The 21,263-nt window shown below is 39.8% G+C and overlaps 2 protein-coding genes across 6 annotated transcripts; one reads left to right on the plus strand and one right to left on the minus strand.

Moving 5' to 3' along the window:
• Positions 1-3,626: 3,626 nt before the first annotated feature.
• Positions 3,627-16,283, minus strand: rcc1l (RCC1 like). 5 transcript variants are annotated; one of them, XM_028596007.1, is made up of 12 exons: positions 16,170-16,283; positions 14,892-15,177; positions 14,527-14,656; positions 13,942-14,070; positions 13,715-13,781; positions 12,448-12,499; positions 12,081-12,165; positions 11,394-11,575; positions 10,067-10,154; positions 7,250-7,391; positions 4,729-4,814; positions 3,627-4,062 (listed from the first exon to the last, which is right to left on the minus strand). In XM_028596007.1, the coding sequence occupies exons 1-12, from the start codon at positions 16,238-16,240 to the stop codon at positions 3,683-3,685; spliced, it is 1,698 nt and encodes a 565-aa protein (XP_028451808.1). In that variant the 5' UTR covers positions 16,241-16,283; the 3' UTR covers positions 3,627-3,682. The 5 variants fall into 5 exon arrangements, with proteins under 5 accessions (XP_028451808.1, XP_028451810.1, XP_028451809.1 ...); XM_028596009.1 differs by having other exon boundaries at positions 14,892-15,200; positions 16,170-16,258; XM_028596008.1 differs by lacking the exon at positions 16,170-16,283 and adding an exon at positions 15,989-16,163.
• A 3,001-nt stretch (positions 16,284-19,284) lies between these two features.
• On the plus strand, positions 19,285-21,029 carry tlcd5b (TLC domain containing 5b). The gene is made up of 2 exons (XM_028596013.1): positions 19,285-19,474; positions 20,368-21,029. Exons 1-2 carry the CDS (start codon positions 19,285-19,287, stop codon positions 20,901-20,903), a joined length of 726 nt encoding a protein of 241 aa, XP_028451814.1. The 3' UTR covers positions 20,904-21,029.
• Positions 21,030-21,263: the final 234 nt, after the last annotated feature.

Raw genomic sequence — 21,263 nt, forward strand, 5'->3', positions numbered from 1 at the left:
GCTGTCTGCAGGAGGAGGGGCCAACATCCCTGCCGAAATGTGCACAAACCTTGTCACCAACTATAAAAACCGTTTGACATCTGTCCTGGCAAATAATGGCTTTTCTACAAAATATTAACATGCTGTTTGTCCAGGGGGTCAAATACTTGTTTTTCCTCATCAGATGGTTATCAATTTTAATAAATTCATATGATGTGATTTTCTTAAATTTTCTTTGGGATTCTGTCTTTCACTGTTAGAATGTACATATGATTAAAATTGTAGATTTTTGCATTCTTTGTAAGTGGGCAAACCTGCAAAATCAGCAAGGGGTCAAATACTTATTTCCCCCACTGTACTTACATGCTTTTACTTAAGGAAGGTTCTGGATACTTCTTCCAGGGCTCAAAATGTGACAAAACAGCTGGAGATAAATTGTGAATAAAATCAGGTTTTGTACATAAATTGTCCGTGTATATTCACATCCTGCTTCACAGATGGATCACAGGTTGTATGTTTTATGCTCACTCAGTAGTTTTGTCATAAATACATTTCCATATTCTCTGAGGGCCCCCTCCCCCTAGTTGTCACAATGATGAATGGCCCCAGAATGCAGGAACTCGGGGAGGGGGGAGAGCTCAGCAACAGACAGTACCGGGGGGGTGATTGTACCAACTTCAGCCAAATTTACTCTACTGTAAGAAGGAAACTGTCCCTCAGCTGCTACAGTCAGCGGTTAATATCACTAAATTATAGTCAAGGTTACAGTCAAGATCAGCTTCACATAGCTGCAAAGTTTAATCCAAACAGATAATCGGTTATTTCCAAATCATTTCTTAAATGTTACTGTAAAGAACTATGTAATTTGGTATTAATAGGAGGAAAAAAGTGTGGGTTTATTTGAATCCAAATCTTCATTCATCATTCATTTATTATTAGATTTGTAGGATTGTCTGTAGACAAACTGCACATTTCTAGTTGGTCAACAGACTTGTCGTTGCACTGATTAAAAGACTAAGTTGGAGCATTTATAATAATTCCTAATTAGTATTAGTTACAGTATTTTAAGATTGCTTTGGTAGTTTTATTGTGCAGCAACTCTTGCATGAAAATAGCCAAATTCTTATTTGTAAACACAAAATGCTGTCCTTGCATACAGAGTGCAAAACACTAAATCACAAGCGCAGTCCTCAGAATACAGCCACCACGTAAGAGCAGCTCAACGCTCGTTAACCGTATAGATCACTGAATCAATGCAAAATGGGTTTTCAAGTGTATGCATATTTTCACATCATTAGCCTGGTGAGCAGTATTGAAATAGAATAGTGCTGATGGCTTCATCATCACCATAAAATGTGTGGCAGTGGCGGAAAGTTTGATGAATAACGCATTCCTATTATTTTGACCACGGTTTCAGTGTACTGACTTTGTGTTACACAAGTGTCAATTACCGTAGCTTTCTGTGTTTTAGATGAGGAAGGGATACATTAATAAAGGGATGATGTCTTTTTATAAAAAAAACTCTGTGGTTGATAGGAAACAGAAAGTAAGATGATGCAGTGAAGAAGTATAAATGCAGGATTAACTGCAGTCTTAAGACATTAAATCATACTCTGTTTACAGCAATACAGCATGTTGAATACATTACATAAGCTTTCATTAGCTGTACTTTTTCTCATTGGCATTTGTATAAATTTGGGGAAATGACCGCCGCAGACTGTTTTGAAAATGAGTTACTGTTTGACAGCATTATTTGATCATTTTTAGTACTGTAATTGGAAGTGTACCAACTAAACACAGTCTCTACTTCACTTCTAATTAGTGCCAAATTGCACAATCCCTTCCAGGAAACTTTTGAGGACATCATTAGGAATTTCAAACCCGTAAAATACATCTTTATCATCATATATAAAATTGTTACCTTAACCTGATTTCCGTATTGATCAACACACAACTACTGTGGTAAATAAAAAAATATTTATTTTGATATAGTATATTAAGTCATTTTCTCCATTGCATCTTGTGTATTTAACCCTCTGAGGTCTAAGGGCATTTTAAGATATCTACTTGAATTCTCCTTTTAAAAGGTTTTCTGCATATAACCGGATCCCCGTGTGTTTCATATCAAAAACAAACTCAGCTGTCTGTATGGTGACGCCCACAATTGTTCCAGAGCAATGTGTAAGAGATCATTTGGCCCTAAAGCGGAAATATTTCTCTAATCTCTTGTGAAAACACACCTACACTATTTTGGTGCTTGAAATTAGTTTTCAAAAGTCTTTGGTTCACAGAAGTAGCGTAATATATGAAGAAAATAGTAAATAAATATCTAAAATAAAATTTTGTAATTTCGCTTTTTGAGTATGAGTGTTGTCAAACAGCGATACATTTGTCAGTGTCAAATTCTCTGTCTGCAGAATGAATCCCGAGTGGGTTTTGAAGCTTTGACAACTAAGGACTAAATTCACTCAAGTCACAGACATACATACAGTACATACACCTGCTGTGGCCTACTACTATACACATGTATACCCTCTTTTGTCCTCAGAGGGTTAATGGAAATTTAACACTGGATGTATTTGAGGATGAACCCACTTTTTCAGACTGGGAGAACGGCACGTGACATAAAACACTATATGCACAACATACACGGATGACACACGTGTTTACGTTTTGAGATTGATTCCCCACCCTCACCTCTATGTGCACTTGGCAGCGAGATCATCTTTTTTTGTGGATCGTTTTGCAGTCACTCGCTTTTACAAATGGTATGATGTTTCACAAACATTTCACTGGCCTGCAGAGTGCCATAACATATTGTTTGAGATCATCCCAAAACCACAAGAGTCTGAGTCACTTCATTCACTGCCCACATAATCTCTATAAACAGATATCTGCATATGAATGCAGATATCGGTTTGGTTCCGGTTTCCGTTTGTAGTCCGAGTAATATTTTGACTAATCGGGTTTGAGCAGGCTTTGATTGCATGCAGGTAAACAGTTGGTGTGGAGAGTAAAAGAGGCGGAACACATTGGCTGAATCACAATCTCGGAACCCATCGGCTATTGTCCGACAGCAATATACCTTTTATTTATTCATCTGAATTCATATGAAACCCTTAAATCGAAATATTGTCTGGACCTAAAACCCCTACAAAGAGTATCGACTCTGACTGTAAACAATGCCCGTTGCACGGAATAGAAGTCTTGGCCCGAATAACCGCTGGCTACAGTACACCCAAAATATTGTCTGTTGCCCCCAGAGGCTAAATAGTTATCAGACTAATAGCCAATGGGAACCGAGATTGCTGACAATTTTTTCTGTCATTTTTTTGTTTAGTGGCAAATGAAAACATGACATTTTACAGTATTACCGACCTACTGTAAACGCTGACTGTGATTTCTTGTAGGAAGCTTGGACCTGGGTCTTATTTCCTTAGTTTTGGCTATCATTTCAATCAGTTATGTTAAATGGGACACGCTAAAGTAATTACTATAGAAATGATGGCCAAAACAAAGTAATAGTGTAATTAGAGCTGCAACTGAGTCTTGTTTAAAAAGGTCTTGTTTTGTCGGACCAAACTGAAAACATTCCGTTTTTAATTACCGGTACATAAAACACAGAAAAGCAGCAAAAACTCACACTGGAGAAGCAGCACCCAGAGATTTACTCACATTTTTTTTTTCCACTGTTTTGCTTGGCTTAATCAATTGACCGTTTCAGCTCTAGTTGTAAGAAAACAAAATCCATCCTTTGATGCCTTTCCCAGATGACCCACATGCAGGGTAAAGTGAGCTGCTTCAGTGACCGTTTTCGGCAGAACCAACCGCTGTGCACTTGGCTTGACGTCACCACCGGGCGAAGGGTGCTCGCCGCCTGTGGAGAGCAGCTGGCTTCGAGACTCCAGCGCAGCCACCAGTCGGCTTCCCGAGGCGCCCGGGGGTCAGCGGGAGGCTCGGCCAAAACATCCAGCCTTTCATCCACTGCTGCAGGAACACAGAAGCTCACAGCAGGGACTTCACCAGCGCCACCATGTGGTCGACGCCACACGCTACGTCCACCACTTGACCAGGCACAGTCACCTGATGAAAAGCACACACGGCTTAGAGGAGAAGATGGGAGTAAAAGCTTAGATTGTTCTTATCACTCTTTGGTTCAATTCAGTTTTACTAGCCACGTTAATTGACGTAAACAAGGTGAACTTTCTGCAACATGCATTTTCTCTCTAACTCTGAAAGTGGAAAAAAAGGTCATCTGTGAGTGACCCAGGGATCGCACAGTGTGCAACATCGATAAGCAAATTTCTTGAGTTGATGTGCAAATGTAAGTCTGTGAGACTTTTGTCAGATTTTTATATCTACAGAGGGACATACAGGTAGGGAGATCTTTGGACCCGTCACACACACATTTTACCCAAAAAATGTTTTCTTTTTGATACACAAATACACAAAATTTTGTTCGGATGACTTTATTACAAGCTTTTAAGGACTTGTGGGCTTGGGATGATAAAAATTTGCTGGAAAAATGTTTAACTTTGACAATTTTTCCACCCACATACAGTAAGTATGATGATATAAAATGCATTACGCAGTACGCGCAGTCTATTAGGATTTAAAGAAAGAAGAAGTCAGATAAAAAACCTTACTATTCCATGCCTACAAATTTGTGCATTTCTTCCTCCACACAGCATGTCAGCTGCATGGTCGACTCTTGTTTGCATGACTAATATTGAATCAGTGTTGTCTTACCCTCCACGGGAAGTACTGGTCGTCTCTCTTCCCGATGCCCAAACAACCTCGCACATTCTTCCCCCAAACGAAGAGCTCGCCTCGATCTGCAACGCAACCATCAAACATCAGCACGCTGTGAGGCTGAGCGCCTGCTGAGCCTCAACGCAGGGCAGCTGCAGTTTGAAGCAAGTCAAAGCTTTTAGCGGGATGATTTTTCAGACATGTAGAATATAATAAAAAAAGGATAACAACAACAACCAGAATTCATAATATTCCAGTATAACTGTCTAAAAAAAAGTTGTGCTGTCTAAACAATAGCTGATGTTCAGACTCCTTATTCTTATTACAACACAATTATTACACATATATTAGATTTAAACAAAAATAATAAGTGAATAAAATCTCTTAAAAGAAACAAGCAAGCAGGTAGACACAACAAGACAACACAATCAGAGGTTTATTAATACAATCTCTTCAATCAAAAATCAATACTTTAAAGCAGAGATCTTCAACACGGGGCCTAGGACCCCTAGGGGGTCCCTCAGAGTCACTGCAGGGGTGGGCCTCCAAATTATTGTTAATTTTTGAAAGTTTTATTAAAAAACTAAAAAATCTTAACATGAATCCAACATACTATTAGCAAATATAAATCCCCATTGATGATAGGCTTACTGGCCTATGGGTAATGTAGCCATCCACAGATCTAGTTCATCCTAAGGATTCACTGTGCCACATGTATATTTAACATTAAAAGATGATTTATAAAATCATGCAACAATTATTATTTTATAATAATATTATATATATTAGTATTCTATGCAAAAAAAAAAAAGTTATGTATAAAGGATTTGGGCCACCTTACTTTAATATGCAGCTAAATTGTATACAATATATGTAGTAGGGGTCTCTCTTTCAGTTAAGAGGTCCTTGGTTAAAAAATGTTGAGGACCCCTGCTTTAAAAAGGTCCAATTAATTAATAACTTTAATTTAGTAGTGTTTTCACCATAACATGTAGTAAAATATTTGTTAGATCATTTAGGAGTGTCAGCAGGTTCCAATTATGATTTTTTTGGGATTTTGTGGCAAATCTTTTGGAGTTCTGGCCTTTAATCAACACTGAATGACATTCTGTGGAATAAAACTCGATAACTGATTTAGTGTTGACTTGCTTTTTAAAGCTGCCTCACATATTGGAAGTAATAACTAAATTAGTCTAAATTCTAAAAATCTGACTTCAATCAGTGACAACATGTGCGCATTACTTCTGACTGATGTATGTAGCTACATCTCATTCTGTCACTTCCTAGCAAAACAATATATCACAGATCTGAAGAGTTTGGTTTGTAAAAAGAAAACTTACATTTGCTTTTTTCAGGAATCCTCAGGAAGTCTTAGCAGAAATTATTATTTTCTGGCCAGATTTAGGATCCAGACTAAACCAGATCCATGGACAATAATATAATCTCATTAGATGGTTTTAAGGAATTTAAAAAAAAATTATTTAATAAAAAGGGATTTCAACTAAAACCAAAGAAACAATCATTAATTTTAGGAAATGGCAGTTCAAGGAAACAATACTTCTGTCTTAACTTTTACTGTTGTTGCCTAATTTGAGTGTGACTAATAAAAACTGGCTTAAAAGGTGTTTACCTTCACTGTGCATCAAGGAGACTGCTTTAGAGATAAAAACAAGAAAAGCAGCAGACTTCTCTTTTCAATGCCATAAACAGACTAAATTACCTGAATCAACAGTAAACTGCTTCCCCAGATGTTTGAGCCTCACTTTTAGCACTTTGGACTGGATGACAAAGAATGACTTTGCAGTTTATGGGTTTTATGTTTCCATCTTTTATCCTTGCTATAAACAAATAAGGCTCAGGAGAATAAAGCTGGTACTTTAAAGTTTAGGCAGAAATTTTGTGAAGTAGCATCAGTAAATCTTGTATTTCATGGTGTGATACTGATTTGATGTGTAGGAGAGCAGAGCGCCCGAAAAACGAAAGCATATCAGGTCAAACAGAGTCCGAACAAAAGACAGCAAAAAAGGTTATAAAACATAAATAATGCTGCAATTCCCGTGCAGCATTATCCATATGTCTTGTAGCCATTCGTGGGCTCATGGAAATCCAGACACATCTACTTTCGCTGAACAATTGCTAAACAAAGCATTTTTGGAATATAATCCAGTCGAGGAATTTTTTGTGCACACATGCGCATAGACTCAAAATTAGTTTTCATGAGCCTACGAATGGATACAAGACACTTGGATAATGCCGCACAGTATTTTTTTCAAACGTTTTATAACCTTGTTTGCTGCCTTTTGTTCGGACACGGTTTGAAATTTGTTGGCACTGTTACACTTTCATTTGTTGGGTGCTCTTCTTAACGCCATTTGATAAAAAATGTTTTCTGGGACCATAGAGAGCATAGGGAGGTGAGTACTACAATTTGTATTGTTTTTTGGAAGAACTATGCCTTTCAAAAAAAGGTAACAATACAAACTTACCCGTCACCGCAGCAAAATGGTTGAGGCCACACCTGATCTTGGTGACGGCTACTGAGGGGTTGAACTCTGAGCGTCCAAACAGCGTGGAGGGAATCACCTCCGGGATCGAGGATTCAGATAGTTTTGGGCCCTTTCCAAGAATGCCATAGCCCCACACAAACACCTCTCCTTTTTCTGAAAAGATTCAGGGACTGATATTTATACACCGATATGGTGAAACAAAAAGAGACAGAGGCTGAGTTTTAGTAGTTAGTTGACCAAAATATCATACAACTTTACTGTTGGATTGACATCCAACTGAAACTTAAAAAAAAACTTATTTAAAAACACTTTGTTTTCCATGATCTTAGGAGGTTTCACCTCCACCCACAATTTATTTGATTTTTTTTTTTTTTTTAACACCTCCATTTTCATTGCGTCATGTCTGCTTTAAGTACACCTCGTTTAGTCACTTTTCCTGTGAACACGCTACATACTTAAAACCTGCTTAGAATTACATTATTACATTACATGTCATTTAGCTGACGTTTTTATCCAAAGCGACTTACAATTGTTACATATCAGAGGTCACACACCTCTGGAGCAACTAGGGGTTAAGTGTCTTGCTCAGGGATACATTGGTTGATGTATCCCTGACACCAAAGACAAGTGACATATCCACTGTGCCATCACCACCTTTCATTAATATATTGAATTGCGACATGGCGGTGAGTTTCCAGCCATGTACTTCCATCACAATGCTGCTGTAAGCTAAATGATATAATACTTATAATGGTGCCACATCTTGCATACATTGTGAAAAGTTGATAAAATGCCTTTACTTCTACACCTAAAGTAGGACCAAAAATGTATCAATTTCAGAGTTCTTTTGCCAGTTAGGACTGATTTCCAGCCATGAGATGCTTGAAGAACAAAAACCTTGCTTTGTAACATAAACAACCCTTAGAGAGATGGAAATCAACCTGCTGGTTCGCTCAGTTTTCATTTAAACAGCATCAATAAAGGAAGTAAAAAAACACCATTAAAAAGGTCCAATATGTAATATTTGTACTGTAATAAATCCCAAAATGATTATGAATTATGAATTTTCTTTTTGAAATTTACATTCCGTGACGGAATTTAGGTTTATGTTTTGGTCTGTGTGTTGTTATCAACGGCCCAGTTTGACAGCCAGGCCGGGTTGCCAGATATACCTGTAAAAACGTAAACCCAGCACGCTACAGTTGTAACGGTAGTACAGCCATGAAAGCAGCAAACAAACGAACAGGATCAACGGAGATAGATTCTACATGACATAAAAAAAAAAAAAAAAACGGCATGTTTCTAACAGTTGCGTGACCAGAGACGTAACAACACCCTGGTAAATATTGGAGATGTATTTGAAAGATGGAGACAGCTTAGATCCCGAAAGGACGCAGAGTTGGCTTATTTTCTCCTGAATAGGTAAGAATTAGCTTCAGGCTAATTTATCCCAGCTACTAGGGACGGGCATTTTTTGTCATTTCAACATTTGTGTACTCACATTGAATTATATAGCTAGAGTACCCGAGCTGGTTACTCGCAAAAACAATTGAGACACAGCCAGTAAAGTGATCCCGACTGGTCCTGGCTAACGCCGCCATGCTAACGTTACCGGAGGACCAGGCAAGCAGCCCGTGGCTGTTTACAACGTGTAGTTTAGCGGCTGGAGCCGACAACGGCGAGTTATTTTAAGCCACGAGAGGGGGGCTGTAAATCGGAAAGAGAGGACTGTGAGTTTGCAGTGCGTTTAGCGATTGTTGCCGTAATTCTAAGCCAATGAAGTGTGTTCCGTCGGCAAGGTAGTGGTGTTTTTAGCGTTTCGTATTGTAATTCTAAGCCGAGGAAGTGTGCCTGACTGGCGTGTGGACAGGACAGTGAGGTTGTTGTGTTTTTAGCGGTTCATACTGTAATTTTAAGCCGAAAAAGTGTGTCTGTCAGTTGTTTACAGAGCTCCGCGTGAGCACAGGCTTTTATGGCTGATGAATATAGCCAGTATCTAACGTTAGCTACTCTGCTGTGCTGTGGAGTAATGTCTGGCTATGTGAGACTAGCATCTACCGTTAGCTACTCCGCTGTGCTGTGGAGTAATGTCTGGCTATGTGAGACTAGCATCTACCGTTAGCTACTCCGCTGTGCTGTGGAGTAATGTCTGGCTATGTGAGACTAGCATCTACCGTTAGCTACTCCGCTGTGGAGTAATGTCTGGCTATGTGAGACTAGCATCTACCGTTAGCTACTCCGCTGTGCTGTGGAGTAATGTCTGGCTATGTGAGACTAGCATCTAACGTTAGCTACTCCGCTGTGCTGTGGAGTAATGTCTGGCTATGTGAGAAAAGCATCTAGCAACATTGTTGTGAATGCTGCAGTCTCAGCCTGGCAACCCCCGTGAACTTCGAGTCTGGGCAGGAGGGGGCGGGGGAGACGACTCTCCAGTATTTTGAATTGGTAGTGCAGTAACTATTTTAACCGCTAGCTGCCAGTATTACATACAATATTACATATTGCACCTTTAAGTCTGGATAGGTAAAAGCTCCAGCTCGTATCTTAAACAGATGTTTACCACAAACAGTTGGCAGTAGACCTGTCATGGTGTCAAAGAAACATTTTCCTAAAAGTATGTAAAAGCCAGACACCCAAAACTGTGATCTGTGATGCCACCAAGAGGCTGTGTGTGGAATCACTCCTCTGACAGCTATCAGGTCAGAAAATGATTTTATTTCTAAGATAACCTTGATGCAGGCAGTCTGTTATTTGCAGCTCTGTTATTCATGCTCAAACTCTGTCCGCATTTGAATCGTGTTTTCGGGGGTGTATTTGTGTGAACTAACCGTTAAGAATGGCCACCTGCGTGCCTCCACATGCTGCCTGAACCACCTTTCCACAGCCTTTCAGAGGAAGATGTCGAGGAGAGTTGATCTGAAAGAAGAGGAAAGACAAGGGCTCAATGACGGCGAAAAACTGTTGCTTATAGATACGTAACTGCTGGTCCCTCTGTATTTCCAAATACTATTATTTATTTATTTAGTATGTGGCTTTTTTCCCCCCCTCTTTCTCTTGTTGCACCCAGTGACTGGGGCAAATGCAAGACCTGCTCAAACAAACAGATTAATGTACAAAATGTTGCATTAACCAATTTTCTCATACGTCCTGTTATTATGTTCTGACTGCCATCATAACATTCATATAAAGACAGCGTGCCTTTCTCCAAAGGATTTAATCTGAATGAATTTGGAGTGTAAAAATGTGACAAAGGATTTTTTCCAGGCTTATATTTGAGATTTTGGCTCAAAATGTTCAAACATCATATCATGTGTGTTTAACCAGTGACTGCTGTGTGCCGATCAGCGTGGGTCAGACCTTTTGACAACCAGGACAGGTGACTGACAGATGGAAACAGAACCCAACAGAGCCATCAAGCAACTCTGTGCCACATGAGCAGTCCTACAGAGGCCCAGTACAGATACCAAAACATTTCAGAGGGTATGAAGTAGGGGTGGTGGGGAAAAAGAAATCAAAAATCCTATCATGATTTTTTTTGTGATGATATTCCAAATCGATCCCCCCCCTCACCGCAAATCTATATTTTTACCAATGATTCACCTAAATATTGTCTTATCTCACGGTAGCGCTGACGGCGACTACATCATATCTGTTTCCAGCTAAACAGACAGAAAGCATAAAATCCATGTTATGTACTTCTTTATAAATGAAATAAATGTCAGACTGACTGACTGACTGGTGATTCATTCTTTTTAGGAAAAAATTAGTTTTTAAAAATGTCTAATGTTATATGGTCTCTAGAAGTGTATTATTTAACTTTTGTTTTTGTTGAAGAAAAAGAAAATCGCAAAAGTCCATACTATCGAATTGCAATACATGCAACTAGGATCGCAATAAATGAAAATCGCGATACAAATCAAATCGGCACCCATGTATCGTGAAAGTATCGAATCGGGACAAAAGCATATCATCCCAGCCCTAGTATGAAGCCATTCTACTGTAGTATTCCTGTCTTTGTGTGGTTGTATCAGCCACTTATATCAACACTGCTGCAGACATGTGAAGACATGTTAGCAGGGCTCAAAAAATAAATAAAAAAGCCAGTAGATCCCCGGGCCATAGCTTATGTCGAGCCCTGAGGTTAGTCCTCCTCACCTGTGTGGCCTCAGTGACTGAGGCCAGCTGCAGGTATTCAGAGTTGCCCCATCCGTACAGCTGTCCATCTGTGGACACAGCCAGGCTGCAGTCTCCATACGTGCTGATCTGCTGCACCTCCACCCCGGCCAGATCTCCTCCCACCTCCACTGGACTGGAGCTGACTCTGTGGTGTCCCAGACCTGGAAGGTACATCCTCAGTTTTTAGTCCTACACACAAACTTAATAAAAACGTCTTATTCTTAAATTTAAGAGAGCTCCAGAGTTTCTTTTAAGTTGGTTAATGTAGTGTAACGTAATGTTAGACCACCTTTTATTTATTTTGCATTTATCAGGGGTGGAAACAACACATATAAAGATGGCAATGGATTTGATTTCCATCTTTCCATGCATCTTCATTTTCTGTATGTCTAATACAATTTCTCTGACGTACATAGTCTACCAGCAACAAAAATTCTTCTTGCTCCAGTTTGGTTTTCGGTTTGTTTCCGTATAAATAAAATTTCATATGATTTTGAGGCGGTTTTACAATGTTTTGATATACTGTAGTTAGCAGTTATTTTAACTGTGGCTCTGTTCAACTTCCCTGTAGCAGAAAACACATTTTTCATCTGGCTTTCAAGGTTAAGAGGGCTGTCTGTGCCCGATACACAAATTGTCACTTTTTTTTCTGTGAAGTGCACTGACCCGTCTGTCCATCTGCACCCCATCCACATGCAAACACTTTTCCTGTCTCAGTGAGGAAAAGGCTGTGATCCTGTCCACATGCAACCTGAAGAAAAAAAAAAAAAAAAAAAGAATCTTCAGTGATCAAATCCCATTTTAATGGTCTTTGAAGACCATTATATCGATATGCAAAATAATAAACTACACACATTTGACTTAAAATCCAAACCAGAGTTAATTACATCTAAAAAGGTGTACATGTTAAATGAACAGTTAGCTTTTCTTAAACTGGTCTGTTTGGATCTGGGTGTAAGTGCACCTGAATGTCTGGTACAGGAGGGGAAATGAGATATATTGTCATCACAGCTCAGACAAAGGCTGCACTGACCTGGGTGACCCTGCTGCTGAAGCCTTCCATCTTGTGAATGATGTGACTGCCGCTGTATTGGACATGAGACAGAGAAACAAGTGATCCATCACTCGACGACAGCAGCATCTTCCATGAGAGGTCACGTCATCGTCTCTCTTAGACATCCTTTAAGTAACCTTCCGCTTGCATTTTTGCAAGAAGATTTTTATAACAGGTAGAGTAGGGTGCCTTTAAAATGTACACATACAAGTTCAAACTTCGGGGAGTAGCTAAGTTCCCGAGGTCAACCTTTATGTTCAAGTATTTGGACATTTAAACAATGGTCTTAACTGAAAACATTATCAGACTGAGAGATTATGGATTGGACTGGTTTTTTAAGGGGAGAAACACATTATAAAACACAGTTAAACCTATAGTGTGTAGTTTCTGTCGCCCCCATGAGGAATTCTAAGTAATGACAACAAAACTGTCGGTGCATCCACATGAAACAAGCCTTCCACCCCCCCCTCTTCCACGCAGTTGCAAGCCATCATTTATAATCAGCAATAGTAACACTGTAGTCACCAAGTTAATTGCGGAAACCTGGAATTGTGGTGACATTGCTAAAAAGAAGCAATAGCAGTCGCTCACACAGGTTTTAAACAAATTCCCAGGTTAATTAGTTACAATTATTTTGAAGAGAATACAAATTACTGTACAACTGGGTCCAATATATCTGACTTGGTGCTAAAGTATACTAAGGTGTCTAAAAAAGCAAACAATCAGCCAGAATCCATCGTTATGGTAATTAAACGCTAATTTAATGAATATAGTGCTCTATGCACAGTACTTTTTTAAGAGTTCCATGACTCTGCAAGCTGTCTTCAGTTGTCCGATGATGTGAACGCTTGCATGTCGTAAACATGGGAATCTTTCGCATCCCTAAACATTATGGGATATAAGATGTGAACATGGCATTACAGTTTGCACGCCTGTGCAATGACGGATTATTACCGGCACTTTGAATGTGCTCACTTTTAGTTTTACCTTCAAATAAAGTGGCTCAGATATAATAATCAGATAAAAACGATGGCCAAAACTAAAGAGGTACCAAATTCAAACCCAAAATTTAAATCAGAATTTTTCTCTAAAAATGGAGCATTTCACAAAAGCAACAAATCAGACTGAAAATGTTTCCCACTGACATGAAAACACCTCAGTTTAATATCAAAATAGAGTAAAATGATCTTGAAATATTTGCAGCAACAGAGTTCTGTTTGTGTGTGCAAAGTGTTTCAGGACAAACCTGTAAACTTCATCTTCAACTATCCGTCTTCCACACTGGCCATATGCATTGTTGCCCATACTGAAAACTTCAAGAGAAAGAAAAAACAGAGAGACTCGGCTGCAACGTCTTCTTTAAAAAGCCTTCAGTGATTTATAGCTAATTCTAGTCTGATGTTGAAAAAATGTGTAGGGCAGTTAACTGTGGGTTTTGGCTTCATGCTGGCGCAGGAGGTGCGAGTCTCTTACCTCCCTCCTGGTCTGTGAGGATCAGAGAGTGAGCACGGCCACAGGCAACCTGAACCACTTTGGTCTGCAGAGGCTCGACGAGAGGCAGAGCCACCGGGGAGGGCTCCAACACATAGTCATAGCTCTGATCTACAGAGACAGGGCATCAGAAAAGATAGCGATGTAAGGCAGATTGCATGCTGCACTGATATTATTCATGTGGTTATTCTCAAAGATATATTTAGGGTACCAACAGATTAAAGTATCTAAAAAAACACCTTTATTGGATTTTCAGCAGGGCAGTCATTTCATTTAAACTCCTACTATGATGTTGCCAGCTTCCTGACTTAAAGAGCTATTTTATTTTACAGTATTATTCCTCCTAGCAAGTTGAGACTCCAAAGTTCTGACTTATATCTGAAAGTAGCATGTATTTTTAAAGTTGGTTTGTAGAGCTATTTTTCTAAAAAAAAAAAAAAAAAAAAAAATGTAAAGCACAAACAGCACAAACATTGCGTTAAAAGACACTCAAACACTTCACAGAGCTGGTGATGCTGGGTGTGGAAGCAGAATGGAGGGCATGCAGTATTTCGGGTTTTGTCTTACGGCGGCTGTGTTGCGTGCGTTGGAAGCCCAGCTGAGAGTCCTTGTTCAGGCCCATGCCCCACAGCTTGATCACATCTTTGGTCGGCGAGGCGATGAGAGTGAAGCCGTAGCCACAAGCAGCAGAAGAGATCTACAACAGAAGCAGCACAGCTCGTGAGTTCAGTCTTAAAATAAGTTACACGTCCCACACCTAGTCATACTAATGGTCTTCTGTGCTAAAATGGAAAATGAAAACCTTGGGCTCCTGTTTCGACCAGAAATCCAATATGCATCAAACGTTTAACACCATTTACTGACATGCATTGTTTATTATCAAGAGCCAAAACCGTGGGGCTCTATATGAAACTCAATAAAGCGGATTTCACCTGCTCTGCAGTCTCCAGTCGGTAAGGAGTGAGCTGATATTTGCGGGGCTTCTTCCTGCCGCTGTCCGGCACCACAAAGCTGGGGATACCCAGAGCTCCGGTGAAGCTGAAGCCCCAAACGAACACTTTGTAGTTGGGCTTTTTGTGCTGGCCGACATACTGAAAAACTGGACCAGTGCTGCTTTTGTCCTGGGGTCTGGATGCTTTACTGAGTGTTGCATAACCACAGGCTTGAAGACCTGTGGTTATGTGTCGAGTGCATAGTCGCACACGTAGAAAAGCCATCCTGTAGAAAGAGACAAGACAGGGCTACAACTGTAATGAAAAGCAGTCAAAAGTTAAACAGTGTGGGGTCTTGGTTTGGTAGTAGTAATGACATGAGAAGCCCATTTTAAACATTTCATTTTATGGAGGGAGGTTCTTTTCATGATTTCAGATTTAAATATATCAGAACAAATTGTAGCACTACTTGCTGATAATTTTCTTTACTATACTATTGCAGTTGTTTTATATTAGATAGAATTATATCGGTGTGACACAAATTGTAAATATATATATATATATATATATAAAAAGACAAATGTTTGCAAACATCTTTCATTACATCTGCAGTATTGCAATAACACATAGTATAACGTACAAAGTAACAATTTCGTTGACATATAATGCCACCATATTCTGGTTGAAAATGAAACAAATTATACACGGAGACTTTTTTTTTTAAAATGACCAGGGTCTATTGGTAAATTCGTTCAATTAAGCAGCTCTATGTCTTAATTAAATGCTACCTTATAATTAGCAACATGACCACCATCGAGCCCCGTAGTAACACAAGCAAGTTAACTTCAAACGTTATTGTAAGAAGATAAGGTTATCGTTAGCTAACGCAGGTTGACACTGACGAACTCGTAAAACAATTAATAGAGGTTAAATGTATCCTAAAATAAGTGATGTTTGGTGTATCTGATTAATGCATGCCGAACGAGAAAGCGGCTCACAATCATTCGTCTAACATAATACGCCACGTTTTGATAAAAAAGAAGCTCGACAATATTCACTAAAGAATTAAATTAGAAGTAATATGAACGCAGTTTTACCTCGTGTTCTCTACGCGTTCCCTCACGCAGCCACGGACATTTACATTGGCTTTCTGTTAAGAGCGGGGTTGTATGAAGTGTTTCACTGGCTGACGAACTAACGTGTGCGGCGTAGACAGTGATGTAAACCCGCTGAAATTTTAAAAATATATTTCAATGTCATAATCGCGTGTTTGTTTACCTTTTGCTAACCCAGGAAGGGGAAAAATGTATTCTTCTTCTACAGTTCTCCGTCCTCTCCGTTTTACTCATTTTACTCTGCGAACATTTTTTTTCAAATTACAGAAACATTGCGCCACCTACTGAACGGAGGCAATATTACGAATCCCACGCCAAGACCCGCCCTTCAATAGCATTTATTGGCCAGGCGTCCATGAGAACGCAAGGTAACGTAACCCCATTTGTTCAGGTCTTATCCCCTGACCAATCGGCTATCCCAACCTTAACCTAACCACAATCAATTGAGCTGCTTGTAGGGCAGGTCTTGGCGTGGCCATAGTGGGATTCGTAATTTGCATATGTCAATGTAATTTTGCGAACCGGAGTGTGTAACATAGTTTTAAAGTACACTGTAAAGAAATACTCTGCAAAGTCCTGCATTGAAAATGTTACTTGGGTAAAAGTAGGCTAACTATGATCAGTTATAAAATGTCCTTAAAAAAACTTTTTTCCTCTCCCTCTCGTATTTTATGTTTTTTATGTTTATGTAAAGCACTTTGATTTGCCTTTGTGTCTGAAATGTGCTATATAAACAAATCGCCATATCTTGCCTAATTTAGAAGTTTGGAAGAAAGTAAAAGTAGGTTACTTAATGCAGATAAATGTCCCCTGTGACTGTAAAACAAATGCTCTTATTTGGAAGAAACTAGCTTGAGGAAAAGCAGAGTTGCTTTAAGTGACTTGCCAATAATCTACCTACTCTGGTGTTAGATTAGAGCGACTCTGGAAGTGGGTTAATGCTGCAGGACCGTCAGGTGAGCACTGAGAAAACCTCTTACCTTTATACACTGTGCTCCCATTTACTTTAGTCCCTCATTCAGCTCCACCATGCCTACAGTATATGATGATTCTTCTTTTCCACAATGTAGTTTTATTTGCCTTGAAACAAAACAAAACACAGAACCTAATCCTAGTTTTAAAATCATACGCATTTAAGGTTCATTCAATTCAAACTCACGTGAAAATTAGCCAATTTACATGAGAAAATAAAGTTTTAAAAGGTAACAGACTATTCGTAATAGCCTGCAGACAAGACTACGGTTAATGTGTGTGCTAAGTGTGATTGCAAAGCCTAATCTTAAAGCATTTTAAAGCATCAAAAGGTAAAAGTACTCATTCAGAATGGCCCATTTCAGAATATATTGTATTATTGGATAATAATTATTGATGCATTAATATTTTCATCACTTTAATGTTGCATCTGGTCAAGCTGGAGTTAAGTAAGATAAGACAAGATATGTATTGTCTTCTATGGGAGAAATTCGTCTTGGGCAGTCGAGAGAACAAAAAAAATGGCCACACATTGCACATAAACACAATAAACATGCATAAAACATAAGCATACACTATCTTATCCAAATGTGTTCAATAAACATCCGATAAACCTCAGGCAAGACCCCCCTACCTTCCCCACACTCACAGAAGTAAAAGAGAACGCACAGCACATCCTCCTGCTCATATTTCACTTATTTCTACCCACATTGCACATTTCTCATTATATCAAGCTGTGATCAATAACTTGTGTATAACACAATGCCCACATGCACAATACCATATCCATAAGTAAATGCACTTAGTTACGTTCCACCATGGCGTAAGTGTTTATGGCTAACTCAAAATGTTCAGTAATCATGTCCATGGTATTTCACATTATCCCATTATAAAAAGTCAGAAAGTTGTAATGATTGTCGAGATCAAATCATAGAGATTTGATTCCCAAATTTGCACCGGGAGTTTGCTGCAAAGAAGGGGAGCTCAATGATTTCAAGTTTCTACCCTCAAAATATTTTATGTTAAATCTAGAAAGAGTACAAGAAGCAGCATCAAGAGAACATAAAGGACGGGATGGAGTTCTACGACTGGAGATGCAGGTATCTGCAGAGAAGTACAGACTGTAATCCTTTAAGAGGATCAAGTCTGAGATCCAGGGGAAGGGATAAAGGACCCAGTAACTGTCTATAGTAACCTGCACATGGCATTTTCTGTCATCTTGACAGAGAGTCTTTATGGATCAACAGTGATGGAGACCGAAGCTGTGTACAAGCGATGGAGTCATTTTCTAAATGCATTTTAAATTTAAGTACAACTGAGGGAAGGAGAAGTTAAGGTAAGCTACAGCGTACACAGTTAGACTATGTCTTTTGTAATAGTATTATGTGGGTCAAATTTGGCCTAATTTGGGTCAATGAGGCACTAATGCAACACAGGGTTAACATTAACCAGTACCCACAACTACTAAAAACACTGGTTTGTTTTGACCCAGTGTTATTTTTTATATTACTGTTTGGTTATTTACTCAAACTAACATATGGTTTGGTTGCAAACTGTTATAACTATAATTCTTACAGACTGGGTATCACTTTAAAGCTGGGGGAGGCAGTTTTTCTTTGGTGTCATTGGGCATCTGTTTTCAGGCTTTAGAAAACCAAGCCTGCAGAGCACGTGAGCGGAGCAGAGCACGAGCGAGTGAGGAGGGGAGATTTTGGATGAAGCGTGGATTTTTTAAAATGTTGGAGTGTCGCCTTATCTCCCTTGCTCCGGTACCACTCACACCACGAGTTTTGAAGCATGCCCGTGCCCGTCTCTGTTACTGCAGCAGAATATATGCAGATGTAAGGCGCCCGCACGGGAGGGAGGGTGCAGTTTGTCTGATAAATACAAGTTACGTACAGTTTTTTTTTCTTTTTTTGGTAGCGAGCGGTGAACAATTTGAGTGAAGCAGGGTGTAATCTGAGTTGAGCGTTGAGCGATATTGAGCGGAGCAGCCTGGAGCAGCTTTGAGCAGAAGGAAAGAACAGCTCCTTGAGCGAGGAGTGGAAATTCTCACTGCTCCTCTCCGCTCACATGCTCTGCTATCCCGTGATGGGAGACTTTGGCCAATCACAGGACAATCTACAACCTCCTTATAAAAATGGTATTTCCTTTTTCCCCCCCCATTTTAAAATATGTTAAAATTAAACATACGTGACATTTAAAGTGACACAATGAGGACATAAGTCTGTATCTATGATGGTGAAGCTATGATGGTGAAATCAATCCACTCGTCCCATACAGATACATCCGTGATACAGGCAGCCATGCCAGTACTGGAGGTGATCTGCAGCCTGATTGGCTGGTTCTGTCTCTACCTGCTGTTCTGCTGTATCTTCGCTCAGCGGGGCCCCGAGTGGAACTGCCGGTTGGTCACTTTGTCCCACGGGGTCCTAATAGTACTGCTGACAGCATACGTCCTCTTCATAGACGGACCCTTGCCTTTCACACATGCAGGTCAGTGAAATAAAGTACACATAAAGTGATACAAAAACTGTTTAAATGCCACAGTAACCTGAAATATGTTACTACTACTATAGTAGCAATGTAGACATTAGTTCTATTAGTGGCCTGCTGTCCTCACTGATGGTTCTCAGTCACACATTCCTGTTACTGTGAATCCACACGTGTTCAGCAACATGTATATTTAAAATGTCTGTTTTGGTTGAGTAATAAGTGCCATGGCACTGTGTTTAGAACACTAAAATAGATTGCATTGATTTAAACTGTAAGAAACCAACATTTCATTCAGTTAATAAGCTCAAATGCAGGAGTGTTATAGGTATGTGTGACCAGCCTGACTGTTCATTTAATGGTGGACGTGATAGACAGATGGTTCATCCAATCACCTGCCAGGTATTTTTTTTGAAAATGCCTGCCCTTTTCCAAACAGTTTCCAATGATGGCTTCTCAGATGGTTCTGTGTAACAAATACATCCATGAACAAACCATCTGGCTCGTCAGGTTGAAAAAGCATACACACAACAACTAGAAATAGATGCAAAACCGCCACAGAAAGATACAAAATTACAAATAAATAGATGTAAAACAATCACAGAGATCCAAAACAATTACAAAATGACCACAAGGAAGTGCAAAACGACTAAAAATAGACGTAAAACGCCCACAATGTATAAAAATAGATGCAAAACAACTACAAAGACACTAAAAAAAACCACAAAATGACGACGCAAAAATTACAAAAACTCTGAGTTTGGATGTCTTGTTCCTAAGTCGACAGGGTGTGGGGGGGCCTCTTACAAATTGCTTTATGGGACAAATTATTCTAACATTAGTCTTGACATTACATTTTACCCTCTTGCCTGACACTGTTCCTATGCACCCCCCAGGTACAGAAAACACTGAGCTCCAGACCTCATGCCTGGCTGTCTGCCTCGGCTACTTCCTCTTTGACATGGGCTGGTGTGTGTGCTACCACACCGAGGGCCCCGTCATGCTGGCCCACCACACTGGGAGCATCGTGGGCATCCTGCTTGCTCTGCTCATGGGAGTGTCCGGCTGCGAGACCTGCGGAGTCATTTTTGGCAGCGAGATCACCAACCCCCTGCTGCAGACCCGCTGGTTCCTCCGCCAGCTGGGCCGGTACGACAGCCTGCTGGGCGACGCAGTGGACCTGCTTTTTATTTTATTGTTCGCAACCGTGCGCGTGGGAGTCGGCACGGTGATGTTTTACTGCGAGCTCACCTCTCCCAGGACCACGCTGATAATGAAGCTCGGCGGTGTGGCCATGTACGGACTGGCCTGGGTGTTTATGGTGGACATAGCCAGATTTGGCTACAAGAAAAGTAGGGCGAAGTACAAAAGGTGGCGCGAGAACCACATACTGAAAGAAATCAACGCACAAAAACTGGATGGACAAAAGTAACTGAAGGAATTCCTCTTTAAAGATAAACTCATCTGCCTACTTATTCTTGCAGGGACAAAAGCTACATATTGTGGCATCAATATATCACATATCTGTTAGGGCTGGGAATCACCAGAGGCCCCACGATACGATATTACCATGATACTTATGTCACGATACAATATTATTGCGATTTCAAACATATTGCGATATTCTGCAATATATTGCAATTCATTACCGGTTTTGTCTAAAGAAAAAAAATTCTCTGGTTTGTTCATCTCACTTCAATTTTCCATCTAGTGGACTGAAAAGGCAATCGATCTTCTTATTCTAGTACCAAAAGGTTAAACTCTCATGTTCAATTTATATAACAAAAGATTG

The sequence above is a fragment of the Perca flavescens genome, chromosome 13 (genome assembly GCF_004354835.1).
Source record: "Perca flavescens isolate YP-PL-M2 chromosome 13, PFLA_1.0, whole genome shotgun sequence".
Classification (NCBI taxonomy): domain Eukaryota; kingdom Metazoa; phylum Chordata; class Actinopteri; order Perciformes; family Percidae; genus Perca; species Perca flavescens.